Genomic DNA, 20276 nt, shown 5'->3' with positions numbered 1-20276 from the left:
GTTCTGAGATTTTTTACTTTTTACTAATTTGTTTCTGAGACAATACAGTCTTTTGCTCCAAATTCAGAAGTTTTGCACCTCACTCATCCGCTAGACAGTGACCTAGTGATTCATGAACCATTTTTTAACAGCTCTGCTTAACTATTGCTTTGCTCATCATATCTCTGAAGGGATTAAACAAGCCAACATGAAGATATGAGCTCTTTGTGTGTACATTAAAAAAAACAACAAAACAACCAAAGAAACCAAAACCAGACAAAAATCTAACGATATCCCACTCATCTTTTAAGTTCCTTGTAGGAAATAACAGGAACAGTAGTACATGAAACTTACAAGTTTTGTTCAGCCTTGGCATTTGTTGCTTCAAGGTAACGTTGCACAAGTAATCATCTCTACCTGTCAGGTCAGCGAAAGCAGCCCTACATGTTTCATAAATGTGACAGAAGTTTGCCTATTTCATGCATTCAGTGTAGAATAAAATCTAGAGGCAGAAACAAGACACTTACTAAGAAGATAGTGGTTATTGGCACAGCTAAGACACTGGTGTTTAGTGGGTCCAGAGCAGCGGAAGCATTTCTTATGACAGGGCTTGCAGGTCTGAGTTTTCTCAACATAGTACTCAGTGCTAGAGCAGTATCCAAATGGCACACAGCGCCCATCATGATTCAGCATTAGGCCATTTCTGCAGGTAAGGCAGGCAGTAGAAGAAGAGCAGGTCTGGCATGTCCAGTTGCACGCTGAAATGACAAACAGTAGGAATGTCATCATTTCTTATTGCATTTCAGATTATTATTTCAGCTTAATACTGCAAGGAGCAGCCATCGTCTCAGGATGAGGCTGAGGGGAACAGAGTGATAGCTCTGCTTCTGCATAGTCTGCAAAAAAGCCCATTTTACTGTTTTCAATCTTATGCAGGCAGTTCCTTGGGTTGTCTTTTGCACTGGCACTGCTTTTGCTGAGCAGTGGTTTTCAACATTCTGTCCTCAGCAATATGTAGCAAAAAGTCAGTGGTTACCCATAATAACCCACCAGAATTACCCATAATAACCCACCATAATTACCCATAGTAACCCACCAGAGCGGTTACCCATAATATTGCAAACAATGAGCTCTGCTACCTCCCTCTCAGCTTCTCCATTTTTTGCTAATCAAAGATATGCCTTGTTATTTTTCTGCATTAGCCATCTCCTCTGCTTCCAGGACATTGATAGTGAAATTAGGTGGTATGTGCCGGCCCTTTTGAGATGGTCTTTAACCACACCCATTTGTATGTCAGTACTGTTCAGGGGAAAACAATAGCTGCCAACCTTGACAGTCTTTAGTGGCTTCATCATAGTATGTCCCTTCAGGACACTCTTCAAAACACGTCCCGCTGTAGAGGACAAAGTAGCTGATGGCACACTCAGTGCAGTCATCTGAGTCCGGCCCATCACAGTCCTTGCAGTCTGCATGGCAGGGAAAGCAGTGCTTATCTTCAGCATAGAAATGAGAAGGGCAGTCCTGCACACACTTCCCCTCATGCAGGAAAAAGTCATCCATGCACTCTATAGGGGACAGCAAACAATAGGTAAGCAAATGGGCGAGCAAAATCTGACCTCTGCAAGCAAGGGAGTGAAGAAGTCCTAGGAAACCATAAATCTTGCAGTGCCTGTCATAACAGGGGGTAAGATGACAGTGCTTTCTTTTTTTTGACTCCTCCCTCTCCAAACTGCCCATTAATGGCCCTACTGTCACACAGCATCTTCTGTGTTACATCAAGAGACTGAGAAGGGAAGTCACCTGTTCAGCACTGCTGATATTAACCAACCTGTGCTGCCACTGAATATAGGTACTGAGGTATTATGGGCTTCCTGCAAAATCAGGGATGTCTACAACTGAAGTTCTGTTTGATATATTAATAAAATATACATGTGGCTGGAACATATGGACCTGAATGTTTGTCTTTGCATAGAGCTGGGATTCAGCTGCTAATTTTATATGAGTACTTGGTTTGGTAGTTTTGCTTATAACTTCTCCCCCCCACACACCCTGTTTCATCCATGTTTATGTTTCCGGAATAGCTTGCTCAATATTAACTATCCTAGAAATTTAGACTCACCAGGATATTCAGGTCTTTCCTGATATGTTTCATTACCGAGATTTAATTTTCTACCATGAGTTGTCATTTGCAAAAACGGTAAATGGAGGTAAAGTTCAACCAAACTAGGAAAGAAACATTCTGTATTTCACATTGGTGTAAATGTGTATGCAAATGTTTAGGCATGGGTACACCAGATGAGAAATAGAATCAAATCGATGGGAATCTCTGTAGGGCAACAGGCACAGGCAAAGCAGTATGAAATCTTTACAGATTAACAGTTTAGACTCATCGTAAACAGTTGAGTCTCTTCATTAAACACTGATTGCTTAACCTGTGTCTTATTTTTGCTCATTACAGGTCTTTTTCAGATCTGTGCTTGTCAGTCTGTCTCTACACAGATCCAGATGGATTTTAGCCAAAATGGGAACAGTTCTTCATAATACCTTTGCATATTTCATTGTAAATGCACTCCAGACACATTTCAGGGCAGTGTTTGCAGGTTCCTTCAGAGGCAAAATGCTTTTCTGAACAGGTAGGTTTACATTTCCACTGCTCCAGAAGCAAGGGACTTTTACAGGACAGGCATTTAGTTGCAGTTCCCATGCATGTCTTACAGGATCCACTGCATTCCTTGCAAGTCTCAGAATCATTAAAATATCCCCTATTGAATGAAAACAAAGACAAAGTGCTGGTCAATCTGTAGTTATCAAACAGTCCAGTGCAGAAAATGTGCACAGTTAGTACTATGAAGGGTGCCTGGCCTTCCTTTGTCCTTGTACCCACTCTCTAGTTGAACTTTCTTTCTTGCTCATTTCTTGATTCTCCCCTTACATAAGATAGAAATATCTATAATGTCTGGGAAAAGAAAGATGACATCTCTAGTCTTGTACAGCTGCCTCTAAAAAGTGGTCTCAGGGAAAGAGAGGGAAGTATAACCTCAGTGGCCCTAGAGGGGAGAAAGAGAAAACCCTGGAAGTGTGAAGGTTGGGAAGAATAAGGTGAGCTGAGATTTAAAAAAAACCCACCCAACAAAATCAGGTTGTGCAAGTGGTACCTGTGTTTAATGACAGAAGCTAGAGACAGTGAAGAGGGAGCACATTTTACTGTGCTGTGGTATCTGTGGTTTGAAAGCAACCATAGACAGCCACAGTTGGAACTATTAGTTGTAAATATACCAAAAATTTGTGCTTATATTTCAGGACGAGAGGGATAAAGGAGGGGCTGGTTGCAATCCAGTCTCCCTACATTCTCAAAACCAAATTTGAGAAGATTAAAGGACAAACAAATACACATTTTGAGATGATTACTTATTTATATGTATGCAGCCATTGATGGAAACTAAGAAAGAAGTTGACACTGAAAGTAGTCCCACAACATGTACTTCACATGTTCCAGAAACATATTCATTCTTCCCTGTAGATGGGTGCTTCTCCTTTCCTTCTTGGGTATGACCTTTCTAAAGAAAGGCTGAGGAGATGCATTAAGATCAATATTAGTGAAAAGACAGGAAGAGCTGTGCCTGCCACTTATTATAATATTTTTTTTTTTTCATGATAACCTTTGTCATGATTCTGCATCTGTTTCTCACAGGCCTATCTTCTTCTCTTGTTCCAGTCTTGAGTACCTGCCTAGCTTTCAAAATCCTGTCAGAAATCACCAGTGCAGCAAGTCAACCTTTTCTATCCCATACAACATGTCCCAACCTAAAAAATAACCCAGAAAAGAAAATCTTATGTAATACTATGCTCCACTGGAGAGTAGCTATGCCTCATGAGCTTTGCCTCAGTGCCTGAAAACCAGAGTTTAACTCTGGTGGACTTTGATGAATGATGTCTGGGAAGCCATTATTTATAGTCTGGAATTTGTGAAAAGGGGGATAATGACAACTGAAAAGAATAGTGATAGATGAAGAGGTTTAATTTTGTAATACTGACCTTGTGGGGGATAACTGAGAAAAGGCTTAATTTTGTAATATGTACATTTTGTGGGATGACTGGTGAATGAGTACTGAGAGCAAATATATTAATATCAAAGCATTATCTTTGTTCGTATGCCACAAATTCTGATACTGAAAGTTCTTTCTAGACTTGACTTTAGTGCAATTACTTTGCATTTACTCTGACATTTGATGATGAAAGTCTGTTCCACTGGTCCTTCCTGTCTTATTTGACAAAGTTTGACGAAAAGTACTGCCAGAGAATTTGTCCTGGATCATAAGAAAAGCAGGAGATGCACATTTCTCTACAGAAAAAGGTTAACCAAGATATTAATGCTGCATAGTACAAATTTTATATGTCTATATAGGCATGACAAATGCTGGTGAAAAAAAAACACAGAAACAGGAGAACCTGATCTAATATCCACCATAGTCAAATGGGAGCCTTTCTTTTCTGAGTTACACTTATTATAGGAAAAAATAAAGAATATAAACAAAGAGAGAAACACATCACTAAGCACTGTATTTCCATATCAGGAGTGTGATACATTTGTTCTGGTTCCACATCCCTGCTCTGTACTGCTTTGAGGAACAAATAAGTTAGTAGAATGACTTTTTCAGTCAGCATAAGGAACCACCCTTAGGTAGCATGGTCCTACTGAAGTCAATGGGAAGCCACAGGATTTCATGTCTGCTTTTGCTTCTGTTTTTTCCACTTTTTTCTCTAAGCAAGAGAAAATGCTGTTTATTCGGGTCAGATGAAAATGACTTTTACTTTGAGATAGTTTCTGGTAGCTGGGGTTATAGTAAGGTCTCCCTTGAAAGGTTTATTATGGATCTGAGCTTTAAAAAGAAAGAGCACAGTGAGAAAATAAGGAGCAGTCTTCAAAGGGGAGTTACTTACTCAGGGCATTCCTGCAAACATCTGCCTTCATGGAGGAAAAGTGGTTGGTCCTCTTCAGCCTGACACTTCTGACAGTGCCAGTGGTCGGAGCACATTTCACAGCCATCCATGCACATTTCGCACTTTCCACTTAGAACATTGCCAAAAGTTTTTTGAGGGCACAGAGAAACACAGGTGTCATGGGTAAGAAATTTTCCTGGCAAAAGAGCAATCCAGGTGGGAAAAGACACCAATTTAAATTTAAAAGATTCCTGCCTTGGATAGCTATAAAGAAAGCCTTCAACTTCCTTGAAATGTAACTTTTTGATGCCTAAAAAGGTGACTAAAACATTCTTTAAGCCGTTTCCCAAAATAGTTTGCTCAGTCTTCACTGAAATTTAAGGTTAGAAGGAATCATCAGGATTCTCTAGTACATCTTCCTGAATAAATCACTATTCAGTAATTCCTGCATGATGTCTACAACTTTTGATTGAAAATAAAGAAAAGGAGCAGCATCCACTGAATAATTTTTTTACCTATATTGCTAAAGGCATGTGCCTGTTGCCTAGCTAATGCCTGACTTCAGCTGGTAATTGTCTGACTACCTGCCTGTGCTTTAAATTGTCAAAGAACTTTCTAGTGACCATTGATGAAGATATTACGTGGAAGTGTGTAAGATACGGAATATTTTAGCCTTTTGCAAAACTTACCCAAAGAAGTTGAAGTCTCTTACCTTCTGGACATGAAGTACAGATGTCAGCAGATTTCTCACAAGTCCTGCATGAAGGGCCACAGGACTGCAATATTTTTTTTGCATCTGCAATGAAAAGGAGTAATATGTAATTTTTTTACTGTCTTATGGGATGGTTTTATTCATTTCCCTTCTCTTTTGGAGGCCCATTTCCCATGGCTTTTTCTAAGTTGTTTTGAAAATGTGCCTCTGTGAATTTTTTGAATACACTAAGTTGAAGAAGTTGATGATTGTATTCAAGAGTTGTAATGAAGGAAAACATAAACGTTATCCTGAGATCCACTAAGGCACTCTTCTGGACTGTTCATCTCAAATGAGATCAATAATGCATCTTAATAATGTAGTGCTCACAAACCAAATCCAGATCTGTAATCCTAATAGATTACAAACTAAAAAGTATGTAAATTTGGACAACTTGGTCTGCTGAGGTATTTTCATGGGGAATTTCTATAAGCTGGTTGGAGAACACCATTATCCTGTAACTAAGGGAGAAAATGTTGAGTAGGAAGGAAAGGAATGAGTGTTTGGAAAGCAGATCTGTTAAGCACTTGTCCCCAAAGCCATTTCCTGATATTTCCCTTCAAAAAGAAGAGTCTGATGTGTGTCAAATGGAGTCTTATACCTGTGGAAAACTAAGACTTTGGTTATGCTTTGCATAGACTTCATTAAATATATTACTCAGCTCTAAAATGACAAGGAGACACAAGGATTATATGTAGTATGGAGAAAGTATGTTGTACAATATGATAGGTCTCAGCGTACAGCTCTATATTTTGATCCAAGTAGTTACAATAGTAGGTAGATGCATGTCTGACGGAAATGGAAATGTGGGCCACTGAACAGAAAATAAAAAATAAATAGTAAATCAGAAGTTGTTTGTAGATTGAGCTCTGCGCTTCCATTAGCACATCCAGCTCTTCCTGCCAATTAAATATGTATGATTTCTGTAAGCAGATGGACCAGCTGACAGTATCCATTAGCCACATGCATAAGCATATCGCTGCACTTTATAGTTCTACCTGTTGTGGCAAGATACTTTAGAATGTTGACATTTTGAATGAAAGTCATGAAATCAAATGCTTTGAGTAAAAAGAGGAGGCAGGAGAACAGGAGACTTATATAGAGCCCTCTCCCACAAAGGGAAATGGTGGGTATTTTATTAAGCAAAGAAGCACTTAATAGAAAAGTGGGCATGTGTATAACATGGCACAGGTGCAGAAGGAGGAATAATAATAAATATTAATTATAGCTGTACTGTTAAATGAGTTGAGCCATAGCTATCTCTGAAAGAATGTGGCTGGGAGATGGTTCATAACAATATGACACATCCATGTCTGGTTCTACCAGCAGCTGAGAACATCTTAAAAACTTTATGTGCTAAAAAAATCTTTCAGTATGCTGTTCCTGGCTAGAACAAGAACAATGCAGGAGGGTTCAACACAGCGGATCAAAACTTGGATGTTTAATAGTAGGGCACTCAGCAAAGATGTAAGTTGTCATTCTTTGCCAGGACGACTTGTGAATGCTACTTGCACAGGGTAGTGGAAGCCTGTAGTGTTGCAGCTCTCGTTAGTAACTGATGCAATAAAAAGCAGATATAGTAGGAGATTAGGAGAGTTTTCATTGTCACCACCATTCTGGCTACAGCACCTCTGTCCTCCCTGAACAGGGGCCATAGTATCTGGCTTTAGTAGCCAGAAGTGTTGGTGACCATGGTGAGGCAAGGACCAAGGCAGGTGGGATGACGGTATTTCAGTAAGTACCACCTGAAGACAATTTTCAACTCCAAAGGTACAGAGGCCTTCTGGAGGTAGAAAATGCCTGAAACTGAATTTTGAGTTGTGCAGCCTCAAACTCTGCTAAACAGCTGGCATAAAAATCCTGGGTTTGAGTACACAGGAAGGATGTGTCACCTTTGTGACTTCATAGTGAGCATACCTGAACCTAAGATGTATACTATCAGGTATCATGCAAAAATGAAAACTTCTGGAAAAGCTCTTTGGAAAGGCTGAAGGTACAGAGTCGCCGGCTTGTGGGAAGAAGAAAAGGTGGAAATGTTATATAAACATTGGGACCTGCAGACATAGAGGGGGTGGTATTTACTAATAAGTAATCTGAAGTTGCAGTGGTGGCAGAATAGCACATGGTTAGCTGTTTATGAAAGACTGGAGAGAAACAAGAAGATCTCAGTGTGTAAAGTGAATTCAGTGCTCCCTAAAGCAGCAATGAAATGTCCTACCTTCTGGTATCATCAGTATAACTGGGGCCTCAGTGCTGGAGCACTTTTCAATGAGGCTCCTGGTGCTGGGAAGGCAGTTGTCAGATTCACTGAATGCTTAGGGTGAAAGCAGATTTTTTGACAAATCCTGATTAGGCTCTGTACTTTGCACTATCTGTGTATAAATTATGTATTTGCATGGAGATAAACAGTTGGGTAGTTTAGGGAATGAAAAGCTACAGTTACAAGTAGTTTTAGGATACTCTTTTTATTTGTATGTAAGTTTCACCCTTCTTTAGGAGAATGACCATTTACTTCTGCTTTTCTTAGCCCTTCTGTGTGGGTGTGGGTATCTTGTAAGGCTTTCTGCAACAGCAGGTCCTGTGAATTTAGATCCTTTCTGTCTCTTGCTAACAGAAAGGATCTATCTCTTTTTTTCCCTGCAGAAGACCTGTATTCTTTATGTCAGGTTACGACATGCTGTTCCAAGAGGATTCTAGTCTGTTTAAGTGCCTCTGAGTGTAGAGGGCAGTATGAGTCTCAGGCCTCTAGCTCTACTTAACCGAATAGCACACAAGCATTTTCAGTTTGCTTATCCAAATAATCCTCAAAGTAACTTGCTGGTGACCATTGCTTACTCTTGTAACAGTCACTAGAATGAGCAATGGTCACAAGATTTTTTTTGAGAGCCTAATCCTCTGCTTCATGTTTTATTTCCAGACACTTCACTGTTGAAAATCCTTAACACAGTCTTCTGGTTGATGTCATCTGTAAGAATATAAGGAATACCCTGGAAAAGCTGGATGCTTGGTGTTAATAGTTTTTTTTTCTCCTATCCTTAAATGTGCAGATCTTTTCTCTTTTTCTGCTCTTGAGAGAAGATCCACTCTGGCCTTTTGCTTTTAGATACTAATAATTTGGCAATCTGTGAAAAAGAACATTGAATAAGTAATGGTATGTTGCACAGTCGTGTGGTTTTTGGTTGTTGATTTTTTTTTTTTTTTTTCACTTTGCTTGTAGCACCTTGACTGAAAGAAAGACCATCTGTTCCTGATGTCTGCCTGCAATTGCACATCCTCTGTTACTCCATCAGGTGCTTTGATAAACCTTCACAGTTTGTCAAGGCAGAGTTCTGATTTTCCCACTGAAAATATCACTGTTTTTTTTTTCTAAATATGCAGTAAATAATACAAATTTTCACTTCCTTTTTCAGCAGCTTTGCATCCAGGTATCTTACCCTGGCTTACATTTTTTTTTTTTTTTAAAATCCCTACAGAGTAGTTTTAAGCGCTGTAGTTTAATACCAGTTATGTGTGTGAAGAAACAAGCCAGAAATATTACTGAAGTATGTCTTGTCAGAGGAAAAGGACCTTGATCCTGGCAAGAGAGTTGGTATAATATAAAAAATAAGTAGAAGGAATTTAAGGTTAAGCAGAGCTCTTAACTTCTGCTGAATAATTTTTAAACGAGCTCATTGATTAAAAAAACATTTCAAGCCCTATAATTAAAAATAAAGATCCTTTTTTCGGTGAAGTACTTTTTTATTTCCATTTAATCCTTGCCCCTTTGGCATTTGTTATTTTCTGTAATATTTGCTGGTCACCACCAGAGGGGAATGTATACAAGCAGTTGGGCTTTTGACAGTTGGAGACGACTTTTAGCTTTCTAATCAAATGCAAGTGCTTAAATGCCAAAACTTTATTACTGACAAATCTCACAATTATTGTTATTATTTTTAAATTCTGGACATTTAAACCAAGATTTTTTTCTGTGATAAAGCTGTTACTGACTGGAAATAGGCTCTAGGTTACTAAAAACCCCACTCCAACACATGTTTAGAATAATGTGAAGTTTCAAAATGTAATTTTCTTTCATAGCAAAAAGTTCCCAAATGGGCAAATGTGATGCAAGAGGTTTTTTTTTACAGAAACCAGTGTATACTACTTGCAGTAATGCAAGGAGATCTTTCAAAAGGTAGCCTTACAAAGCTGAAAAATGCTCATGCAAATTGTATTACCTTTGTCTTTGGGCTAATTATAAACTGAAAGCTTGGAACTCTCTGGTTTAAATTGTTGGGTTGTATTTTGCTTTTACCAAAAGGATGCCATTCTGTACTTGAGGATCCAACAAGCTTTCCTTTAAAATTTCAGTCTGTAACTTTTATGGTTGCAATTGAAACTCCTAAATGTAGAAGTCATAAGTCTATGATCTGGAGTTGTAAGCCACTCATATTTGAAAAGTGGGACACTGACTCCAAAAAAACCCACTGTATTCTATTATTATGCTGTTCTGCTCTTCTTTTGCTAAAGGCCAAAACATATGACCTTTTCAGACCATTAAGCTGCTTTTATCCTTATGATTATATTCTTTATTTCCTTTTTCCATTTTTTTTTGTATAAAAATGCCTTCTATTTAAACTGTGTTCAAGCCAGAATACGACTCAGAGTCACAATTATTCTTGCATCACGTCAGAATGAGTAACAACTTTGTCATACACCCAACTAAATCTCTCTTATTCCTTTCTAGAAACTGAGAAACTGAATCACGCTGTTTCTTGAGCTAAGGTTTACTGCAATTCTGACGCTACCATAGGCCTCTTGCCTATTCAATCTATCCAGGGATTATCAAACTGGAAGGGCGAGGAAAGACTGAAAAATGTGCTTTTTTTCTATTTTCTTTTTTGGGCTTGTGCAACTTGAATGAGGCAATGGGAGAGTTTCTCGAAACCTAGAGCAGTAAGTCTTTAACTGTTGATCCCAACATGAATTAAGGAAGAGTAAAATTTAATTCAATTTAACAAAATATCCCCTTATTTACTTTCTTTTTTGCTTAAGTGATCTTACTTTAAACTCTTAGATTTTTTTCAGTCTGATTTTAGAGAAAAATTAAGTGAATCGTCAAAAATATTCAGGGTGAAAAACATGGGTCCATGTTGAAAGAACTGTGGACCTCTTTACATGCTCACAACTTATTCTGAAAAAAACGTTAAATGTATTAAAAAACCCCAACATAAAACCCTTTACAAAACCTGAGCTCATATAAGCAGAGATATAGCCATAACTAAAAAGAAATGCCTTTAAATATGATAGCATTTGAAGTACCTTATGGTCCTTTCTTAATTTCATTTAAACCCACAACTGCATTATAATAATTGTTACTAGTATATACTCCTCCTCTTTGTGCTGCCCATCTTGTTCTCTCTAACCACTCCCTGCACAATGGATTGTTATGCTAGGTAGTGCGATCAGTAAGGGTTCAGACACTTTAAAGATGGTTTGTTTTCTTCATTTTAAGTCTTACTTATTCATGTTCTTCTATGAATAAAAGGGGGATTTAAAAAGTTGTATTTTTAAGCTCCTATCAAGGTAGATCTCTGTGTACCCTTAGCTTCTAGACATTCACTTCTACAAGGTGAGACAAGGAGGCACAAAAGTACAAAATGTAATCAGTTCTAGGTAATGTTAAGTTTGATGGCTTTGTAATGGAAAATAACTGCGGTGCTTGAAGGTAGTTGATATAGTTTCAGGCCCTCAGGACCTCAGTACAAAAGGTGTGAGAAAAGCAGAATAGAAGGGCAGGACCAGGGGATGGGGAGTATCTGGGACTAGCAGATGTCCAGGGTGGGCACAGATAAACTAACTGATAAGTAAAAGGACAGGATGATTGCTATGTTTGGGGTGTTAATAAACCCATTAAGCTGGTGTAAGCATCTACTAGGGAGTATCCGGACTAGCAGATGTCCAGGATGAGAGCAGTTAAACTAACTGATAAGTAGAAGGCCAGGATGATTGCTATGTCTGTAATGTTAATTAAGCTTGTTGGGAAAAGTAAACGACCAAACTCTGCTGGCAAGTTTGTTCCTGGAGTTTTCTCGGAATCAAAGGAGAGTATTTTTACAGTATATTTTGTTGTAGGACCATGGCAAAATTGCTGCAGTAAGAAATACAGAAGGAAATTAAGTGCCATGGCTGTTTGTAACTGCAAGCGTATTCCTTTCAGAAGGTGACCTGTCTAGGTTTTACACCATGTAATGAGATGTGATTTGAATGTGATCCAGTTGAGATGCTGCTTAGTTTGTTACATTTTATTCTACATGTGGCACTGGCCTTTCAATACTGATAGTCATGATAAAAGCTACAAAACCAGGATATGTATCTCCATGATGTAATTATGATTACATAGAGTAAAATGTAACAAACCCAATATACATATGTAATAAAATACTAGACCTATCCCATTTTGAAGGCTTATGTGAACCGTAAGTTTAAGGAAACTATAGGAATGCTGAGAAGTAAATCACAATCCCCAATAAACATTAATTTCCAATCTAGTTATCTTGTACTACTTTACAAACAACTCGTGAGAATTTGAAATTAACATGCTTAAAAACATATGGGATAATGAATCATTTTTGCTTGCCGCTAGCAACCTGAAATTTCATATATGAATGATACTTATAAAGGTCCCCTAACTCTTTCCATGATGCTCTAATTCTGCGCTCTAAATGCCATAACATTTTCACATTTGGAAGATTATGACCTGTTCTCTCCTGCTGCTGATTTGTCTGCTCTCTTCTGCCCACCCCACTCGTTTCTTTTTTTTCCATTCCATATTCTGAGACCTTTATAGGTATACCTGCATAGCTGCATTAAGTTTCTTTTAAACAATCTTTTTTGTTTAAAGCCTGAATTACTTTTTTTTCTCTCATTCAGTACATGTTTATTGTTTTTCTTTATACTTAGGAAAAGGAAAATACACAGGATGGATGCGGTTGATCAATGACTGCTTATGGGAGATTGTTCTTTTATTGGGGCGAATGTAATACTAAACAGAACCAGCTGCTATTTAGCTGCAAAATTTACAGCAGCATATATTATCTGCATGTGAAGAAGCACATATTCCATTTTGAGTTTGCTTCAGAAACAGACCCCATTCCATACCCATTTTTTAACTTCTGCACTTTTCAGAAGAATATGGTAGGTTAAACTGTGTAACCGAGGAATGAGCAAGTTTTTAGGGTGTGGTATTTAAGTGAACATGCAAAATGAAGACCTGACCATAACTTGCAAAATGTCTAATCCATTAGAAAGGGTGTGTGTATTCACTTGGTGAATCAAGCTTACACTAGTGTGTCTCCTGGCTTCCAAACCAATTTCATCATCTGGTACATGAGATAAAATACAGATGTTTCATGCTAGAAACACAGAGCTCGACCTCCTCTTTTTTTTTTCTTTCTTTTTTTTTTTTTTTTTTTTTTCTCCTTTCTTGGCTTGCCTTGTCTTTCTAAAAGCCTGGATAACAGACGTGGTCTGTTGCATTATTTCAGACCTGAATATGACTTATTAATAATTCCTGATATAAGTTGAACTGTTTGCCCAGCAAAGTATACCCCCAAAGTAAATATGATGTTAGAAAGTTGGTTTTAGATAGAATGTTCTGGAGTGTGTATAGAACGTTGGAGTATGTGCTCCTAAAAATTCAAAAGACTGACCTATCATTTATCCTTGCATAAGAAACAGAACTGAAAGCTTAAATACGGAAAAAAAGTGTATTCTGCATTCACAGAGGTTTTAATCTTCACCTAGATGGACTATACTATCAAACTGCAAAGAAAATCAGATTCTATTTTGTTTTCACAGTGAGAGACTCTGATGTGCTGCCCTTTAATTTATGTGAGCCTCAGACCCGAATAAAACAACAGTCTTTTTCCTAAAACTCACTTTATCCCATGTGGTACATCAAGACAGTCATTAAAACCACAGTGGAACCCACTGAATCCATGTGGCTGGAAGAGAAATGGCTTCATTATTTGTAAATATAGTTCAAGGTCTAATATGTCAAGTCTCTGTTAGTAAAATTTCTAAAGAAAAACAGTAAATAGAAGACTAATGTGGTAAAAGCTGACATAAACTACTGGATTTGGAAATTTTGGCTGTCTTCCTAGTTGCGTTGTCTTCTTGCATTGTCTGGAGCAAGGCATGTGCTGAGGATGAGGTTGGTGCAATCTCATAGAACCATAGAATGTTTTGGGTTAGAATGGACAATAAAGATCATCCAGTTCCAACCCACCCTGCCATGGGCAGAGACACCTTCCACCAGACCAGGTTGCTCAAAGTCCCTTCCAGCTTGGCCTTGAACACTGCCAGGGGTGGGGCAGCCACAGCTTCTCTGGGCAACCTGTGCAGTGTCTCACCACCCTCACAGCAAAGAATTGCTTCCTAATGTCTAATCTAAATCTCCCCTCTTTCAGTTTAAAGCCATTGCCCCTTGTCCTATCACTACTTGCTCTTATAAAACATCCCTCTCCAAGGGATAATTTCTCAAGGCCCACGGAGTCTTTCTGTACAGGTATGCCAGCCAGAATTGTCACTGACAATAAGTTTCAAGGAGCACAGGTAGGTTTTCATTTTGCCTATTCTTGTACTGCATTGTTGAATAAAGTGGTAAAAGGCGGTGGCTGCCTCTCCTGAATTTTATTGGTTTTCATAAAGCTTTTGACAATGAAGAAAATAATTGTAACAGATAGTGAAACTGTTTTCTTTTGTTTTCTGGTTTTTGTTTTGTTTTGTTGTTTGGTTTTTTTTCTGTTTAGAATTATGTATTCCAAACAGTATCAGGGTGTGAAATGCATTGCAGTCTCTAACTAGGAACTGGCCTTTGGGTGTGATGTAATACTAGAGTTAAATGTTAATCCTGTATTTTTTGTTAAGAATCTTCAGCATGGAATGAGAATTAAAAAAAAAAATCAGTTGTAAATCTGGACTTAGCTGATAACTGCCCCTTCGATACACCATCAAAAGAAAGAAGTGAAAGAGTGATATTCTAGCCTAAAAATTCAGCCATTTAGATTTTCATTAGCAGATCAAAATGACTGTTATGAAAACTAGATAATCCATCAGTATCTGAGCATAAAACTTCACAAACTGTTGATAAATTTAGTTATTGACTGTCAGTAAAGACAATGACAAAATGACAACTTCATTAACATTTTGACTTGAAGGTTAGTACTATTTGGAAGCCTACCCTAGTGAGAAAAGGCGGAAGCCTTTTCTGTTGCACAGTTCAACATCTGTTTCTCAGCAGTTACATGGCACATCTGGAGCCACACTGCAGGAATCCCAGGAAGCGTATCCAAGAGATGAAGAGCCACGAGCTGGGTTCCTTGGGCACCTGCCACTAACTGAAGCAGAAATCCTGTAACTTTGGAGCAGCCATTAATGTTCAAGTCAGTACAGCTCTGAGAGAGATACCCATAAATAAGATGTGGTTTAACTACTGGAAGAAAAGCAAAACAGTATGCAAGATGGAATGAAAGAGTTTTTCAGCAACACTATACACAGAACTGCATCAGCTGCCTGCTCAAAAGAAAAAACTGACAACAAGTCACCTCATTTGACAGTGTGAGAAATACATAACCAGTAGATAGACCAAATTACAAATGTGCTCTTCCATGGCACTGATGTAGATAGTCTCAAATTGAAAATGTACTAACTCATGAATGAAACACAAGGAAGTGCATGGAGGAGACCAACTTTCTATTAATATTTCTCGTTTTTAGATCTCTGATCTTTTTCTGAAGTGAAGAAATGTCATTCCTTTTGGTACAACATTTCTCCATAGGTAGGCAATGAATAGAAATGGTCAATATTTTTTCTGAAAATATTTGTTAGTATATTTTAATTCTTAATGCCAGGTTATATGGATCTAAGGATAGTCATTCTTTGATGTGTTTGAGTCAAATAAAGACACAGGAATCAGAGGAAAATTTGTATTTGGTAGAAAAATAAAGCCGGAAGGCACCTTAAGTAATGTATTCTATTGCTCTATTCAGTAAACATCCTCGTCAGATGCTTTTCATGTGTTCTTAAAGACCCTTAGTGATGGAAATCCCCAAAACTCCTCAAAGATGCCATTATTCCATTTGAAAGTCCCCTTTTTTCCAATGCCAAATCTAAACCTCCTTTTCTGCATTTTAAGTCCTACTTGCTGCACTTAACAGATACTCAATCTTTTCCTTTCTTCTTCGTAACTGTTTTTCTCAGCTTTCTCATTTAGTTCTAAACCCCTCGTTCATCACAACTTTTCATTGTAAATAATTTTCTCCTTAGATTTCTGGTAATCCTGGCTGTTTCCTCTCTAATCATCCCACTTCTTTCTTTTAACACTGTGCCCAAAACCGAAGGTGTTATTCCAGCTGATGCTTTACAATTATAAAGAGAGTGAAAGGATTGTATGACATTGACTTTTCTCTTTGTTTACAGTGATAAGCAAAACAGCTATTGAAACTCTAGAGAAAATGTTACCCTTTGTTGGAGAGTATGATGTACACATAATTAAAAAGTGCCATTTGCAATCCTAACTATTGAAATTCCTCATGCTGCACAGGTTTCACTTAAAAAGAACGGACATTCATAGCAAATGAGTTTTAATTTGTGTGCTGGGTGGTAAATTCAGCTCTGCCTCATTTCGTAACATAACCTATTCAGTTGTACTTTATATAACTGACATAATGGGAAAACCAAATTTTCTCCTATTCACTTTTCATTTAACACTTTCTTATCAAGAAATTTGTGACAGAACCGGGATGCATTTGAAAATAATTTAAAAATTATTTTAGTGGAATTCAGGATCTTGTGTGGTAGGACCAGTAGAATAGCAAGTAAAATCGCAGCCCTGGACTTTAGCAGGGCAAACTTTGGCCTTTTCAAGCAATTGCTAGGGGAAATCCCATGGGCAAGGCTGCGGGAAGGTAAAGGGGCCCAAGATAGTTGGTTGGCATTCAAGGACTGCTTTTTCCGAGCTCAAGATCGGAGCATCCCGACACGTAGGAAGTCAAGGAAGAGGGCCAGGAGACCTGCGTGGCTAAATAGGGAATTGCTGGGTATGCTCAAGTGGAAGAGGAGAGTTTACAGGTCATGGAAGGAGGGGCTGGCCACTCGGGAGGAATATAAGGCTGCTGCTAGAGGATGTAGGAAGGCAGCTAGGATGACTAAGGCCTCCTTAGAATTAAACCTGGCGAGAAGGGTCAAGGACAGCAAAAAGAGCTTTTTCAAATACATGGCAGATAAAACTAACACCAGAGGCAATGTAGGCCCACCGATGAACGGGATGGGTGCCCTGGTGACAGAAGACTCAGAGATGGCAGAGTTACTGAATGCCTTCTTTGTCTCTGTCTACTCTGCTGCAGGCAGTCCTGAAGAGCCCTGTACCCCTGAGACCTCAGATGAAGTCAGGTCGACGGAGCGGTTTGCCTTAGTTGATGAGGAATGGGTTAGAGACCAGTTGAGCAACCTGGACATCCATAAATCCATGGGTCCAGATGGGATGCACCCGCGGGTGCTGAGGGAACTGGCGGAAGTCATTGCTAGACCACTCTCCATCATCTTTACCAAGTCTTGGGAAACAGGAGGGGTGCCTGAGGACTGGAGGAAAGCAAATGTCACTCCGTTCTTCAAAAAAGGGCAAGGAGGAGGACCCGGGTAACTATAGACCGGTCAGCCTCTCCTCCATCCCTCTGAAAGTGATGGAACACCTTATCCTTGGTGCCATCTTAAGGCATATCAAGGATAAGAGGGTTATGAGGGGCAGTCAACATGGCTTCACCAAGAGGAAATCATGCTTGACCAATCTCATAGCCTTTGATGAGGAAATAACACGGTGGATGGATGATGGCAGAGCGGTGGATGTGGTCTACCTTGACTTCAGCAAAGCATTTGACACAGTCTCCCACAGCATCCTCACAGCTAAATTGAGGAAGTGTGGTCTGGATGATCAGGTAGTGAGGTGGACTGTGAACTGTCTGAAGGAGAGAAGCCAGAGAGTTGTAGTCTATGGGGCTGAGACTAGTTGGAGCCCTGTAACTAGTGGAGTGCCTCAAGGGTCAGTACTGGGACCGGTATTATTTAATATATTCATCAATGATTTAGATGAGGGAACTGAGTGTACTATCAGCAAGTTTGCTGATGACACTAAGCTGGGAGGAGTGGCTGACACACCGGAAGGCTGTGCTGCCATCCAGCGAGACATGGACAGGCTGGAGAGTTGGGCAGGGAATAACTTGGTGAAATATAACAAGGGAAAGTGTAGAGTCCTGCATCTGGGCAGGAACAACCCCAGGTTCCAGGATAGGTTGGGGAACGACCTGTTAGAGAGCAGTGTAGGGGAGAGGGACCTGGGGGTCCTAGTGGACAACAGGATGACCATGAGCCAACACTGTTGCCTTGTGGCCAAGAAGGCCAATGGCGTCCTGGGGTGTATTAGAAGGGCGGTGGTTAGTAGATCGAGAGAGGTCCTCCTTCCCCTCTACTCTGCCCTGGTGAGACCCCATCTGGAATACTGTGTGCAGTTCTGGGCCCCTCAGTTCAAGATGGACAGGGACCTGCTGGAGAGAGTCCAGCGCAGGGCAACTAAGATGATTAAGGGAATGGAGCAACTCCCTTATGAGGAAAGACTGAGGGAGCTGGGTCTCTATAGTTTGGAGAAGAGGAGACTGAGGGGTGACCTTATAAGTGTCTATAAATATATAAAGCGGGAGTGTCACGAGGACGGAGCCAGGCTCTACTCAGTGGCAAACAATGATAGGACAAGGGGTAACGGGTACAAACTGGAACACAAGAGGTTCCACTTAAACTTGAGAAGAAACTTCTTCTCAGTGAGGGTGACAGAGCACTGGAACAGGCTGCCCCGGGAGGTTGTGGAGTCTCCTTCCCTGGAGACATTCAAAACCCGCCTAGACACATTCCTGTGTAACCTTATCTAGGTGTTCCTGCTCCGGCAGGGGGATTGGACTAGATGATCTTTTGAGGTCCCTTCCAATCTCTAGCATACTGTGATACTGTAAATTAATTCAACTTATTCGCTTCAGCAGCTTTAATTTTTGAAAACATATTCTTTCCAAATCTTTTTTTCTTTTCTTTGACAGAAACTGTTTTTCCTGTGTTGTAGGTTGAGGGTGCCAAGAAAGAACTGATTATTTTATGAAGGTTGTGAAAATGGCCCAAGTAGGATAAGAACTTCAGAATGTAGTTCTGTGTCCAGTGTTTAGTTCCCTTAGTGGTGCATGCCTAAATTAGGGGGAGAAGAGAAAAGAAGAGAGCTTGCTTTTAAAGACATGCAACATACACAGATAGACACATACTTGACAACTTTCCATTTCCTTCAACTCCACATATTTCTAGGCAGGGAATCAGTAGCTCCAAAACTGGTCTAAAACGTAGCCTGTAAGGCTTCCAGTAATTTAGATAAGGAACTCCCAGCACTTTAATCTATTTTTTTTTTTTTTTAACTTTTATCCATCTAGATAAGACAACTCCTAGATAAGGAACACCCAAGCTGTATTAAAATATGCTATTTGCAGGAAGATGAATTTCCCTTTGTGAAACCAATGTTTTCACTCAGTATGTTTTTGATACAACAATGAATTGGACAACACTGCAGTTTCACTCAAGGTGCAAGATCTTGATATCCTCTTTCTAAAACTTTTAGTTTAGTAGTCTCCAGGGAAACAGAAAAGATTAAGGGATCTTTTGCAACTTACCACTCCAGAACTTCCCACTGGGTTGAGAATTTCTTGGGCTCAGACACCGCCCATGAGAAAGCTGGAAACTGTTTCTGCACCCAGTACAGTTCTCATAGCTGTATCCAACACACATTGCACAGCTCCGGTGGCAAGGTTCACATTCTCTGGAGACATCATCAGTGAAGAAGCCATTCCCACACACACTCACACATGTGCCACCTGCAACAGAAACAGAGCCTGGCATTGTGGTTTCTACTGCCTCCTGTGAATCCTGACAAGGAGGTTTTTCCCTTCAGCATCTGTCTCCAGCAAGAAATGGTATTAAAAAAAAGACAGTAAATAAGAAACCATAAAACTTTTTGTAGCTATGTAACCTCTAGCTTTTTACCACGAAACCTAAATTCAGCTCAGCTCCTTATGCAATCTTCATAAACTTCAAACTAAGCTGCACTTAAATTTTGTAACTATCTATCTAGATGGTTTTTCATCCACATCCTAAAATCTGGCATGTACAAGTCTTCCAAAAGTCAAAATCTGGATAAAAAATTTATGGTTCCATCCTAATTATTATACTGGCCCAATGTAAAATATAAGTCCAGCAGTCCCTAAGATTGTTAGATATACGCAAATTTTGAGGACTTGAACACAAGTCTAGCTTCTGGCGAATATAAAGCTAAACCCAGGTAAATCAATTTGAGTGTTGGCATACTGCAGCAAAGCCCCTAGAAGTTGTTACACTGATAATTTTTTGAGCTTCCTCCAATTTTTATTAAAAATCCCCTACACCACCAGATCATCTCAGGTTGTGACCACAGGGTTTTCCATGAATGTGATGCTCTTGTACTCAACTACAGGGCACCTTCATCAGGCAAAGCACAAGAATACCATAA

The 20276-nt window shown here is 39.4% G+C and overlaps 1 protein-coding gene across 1 annotated transcript in view; it reads right to left on the bottom strand.

Moving 5' to 3' along the window:
- The window catches only part of PCSK5 (proprotein convertase subtilisin/kexin type 5), a 259399-nt gene that overhangs the window by 8726 nt on the left and 230397 nt on the right, over positions 1-20276 (bottom strand). Inside the window, exons 27-32 of the mRNA XM_061470825.1 lie at positions 19405-19605; positions 5633-5716; positions 4921-5116; positions 2524-2741; positions 1308-1544; positions 507-737 (exon numbers count right to left, since the gene is read on the bottom strand). Coding sequence (XP_061326809.1) covers positions 507-737; positions 1308-1544; positions 2524-2741; positions 4921-5116; positions 5633-5716; positions 19405-19605 — 1167 coding nt within the window. The remainder of the gene's footprint in view (positions 1-506; positions 738-1307; positions 1545-2523; positions 2742-4920; positions 5117-5632; positions 5717-19404; positions 19606-20276) is intronic.

The sequence above is a fragment of the Pezoporus flaviventris genome, unplaced genomic scaffold (assembly GCF_033815535.1).
Source record: "Pezoporus flaviventris isolate CSIRO_AGI_PZ_B2104156 unplaced genomic scaffold, CSIRO_AGI_Pfla_v1 ptg000064l, whole genome shotgun sequence".
Classification (NCBI taxonomy): domain Eukaryota; kingdom Metazoa; phylum Chordata; class Aves; order Psittaciformes; family Psittacidae; genus Pezoporus; species Pezoporus flaviventris.
Note: the sequence above shows the minus strand (reverse complement) of the source record. Positions and strands in the feature narration are given on the sequence as shown.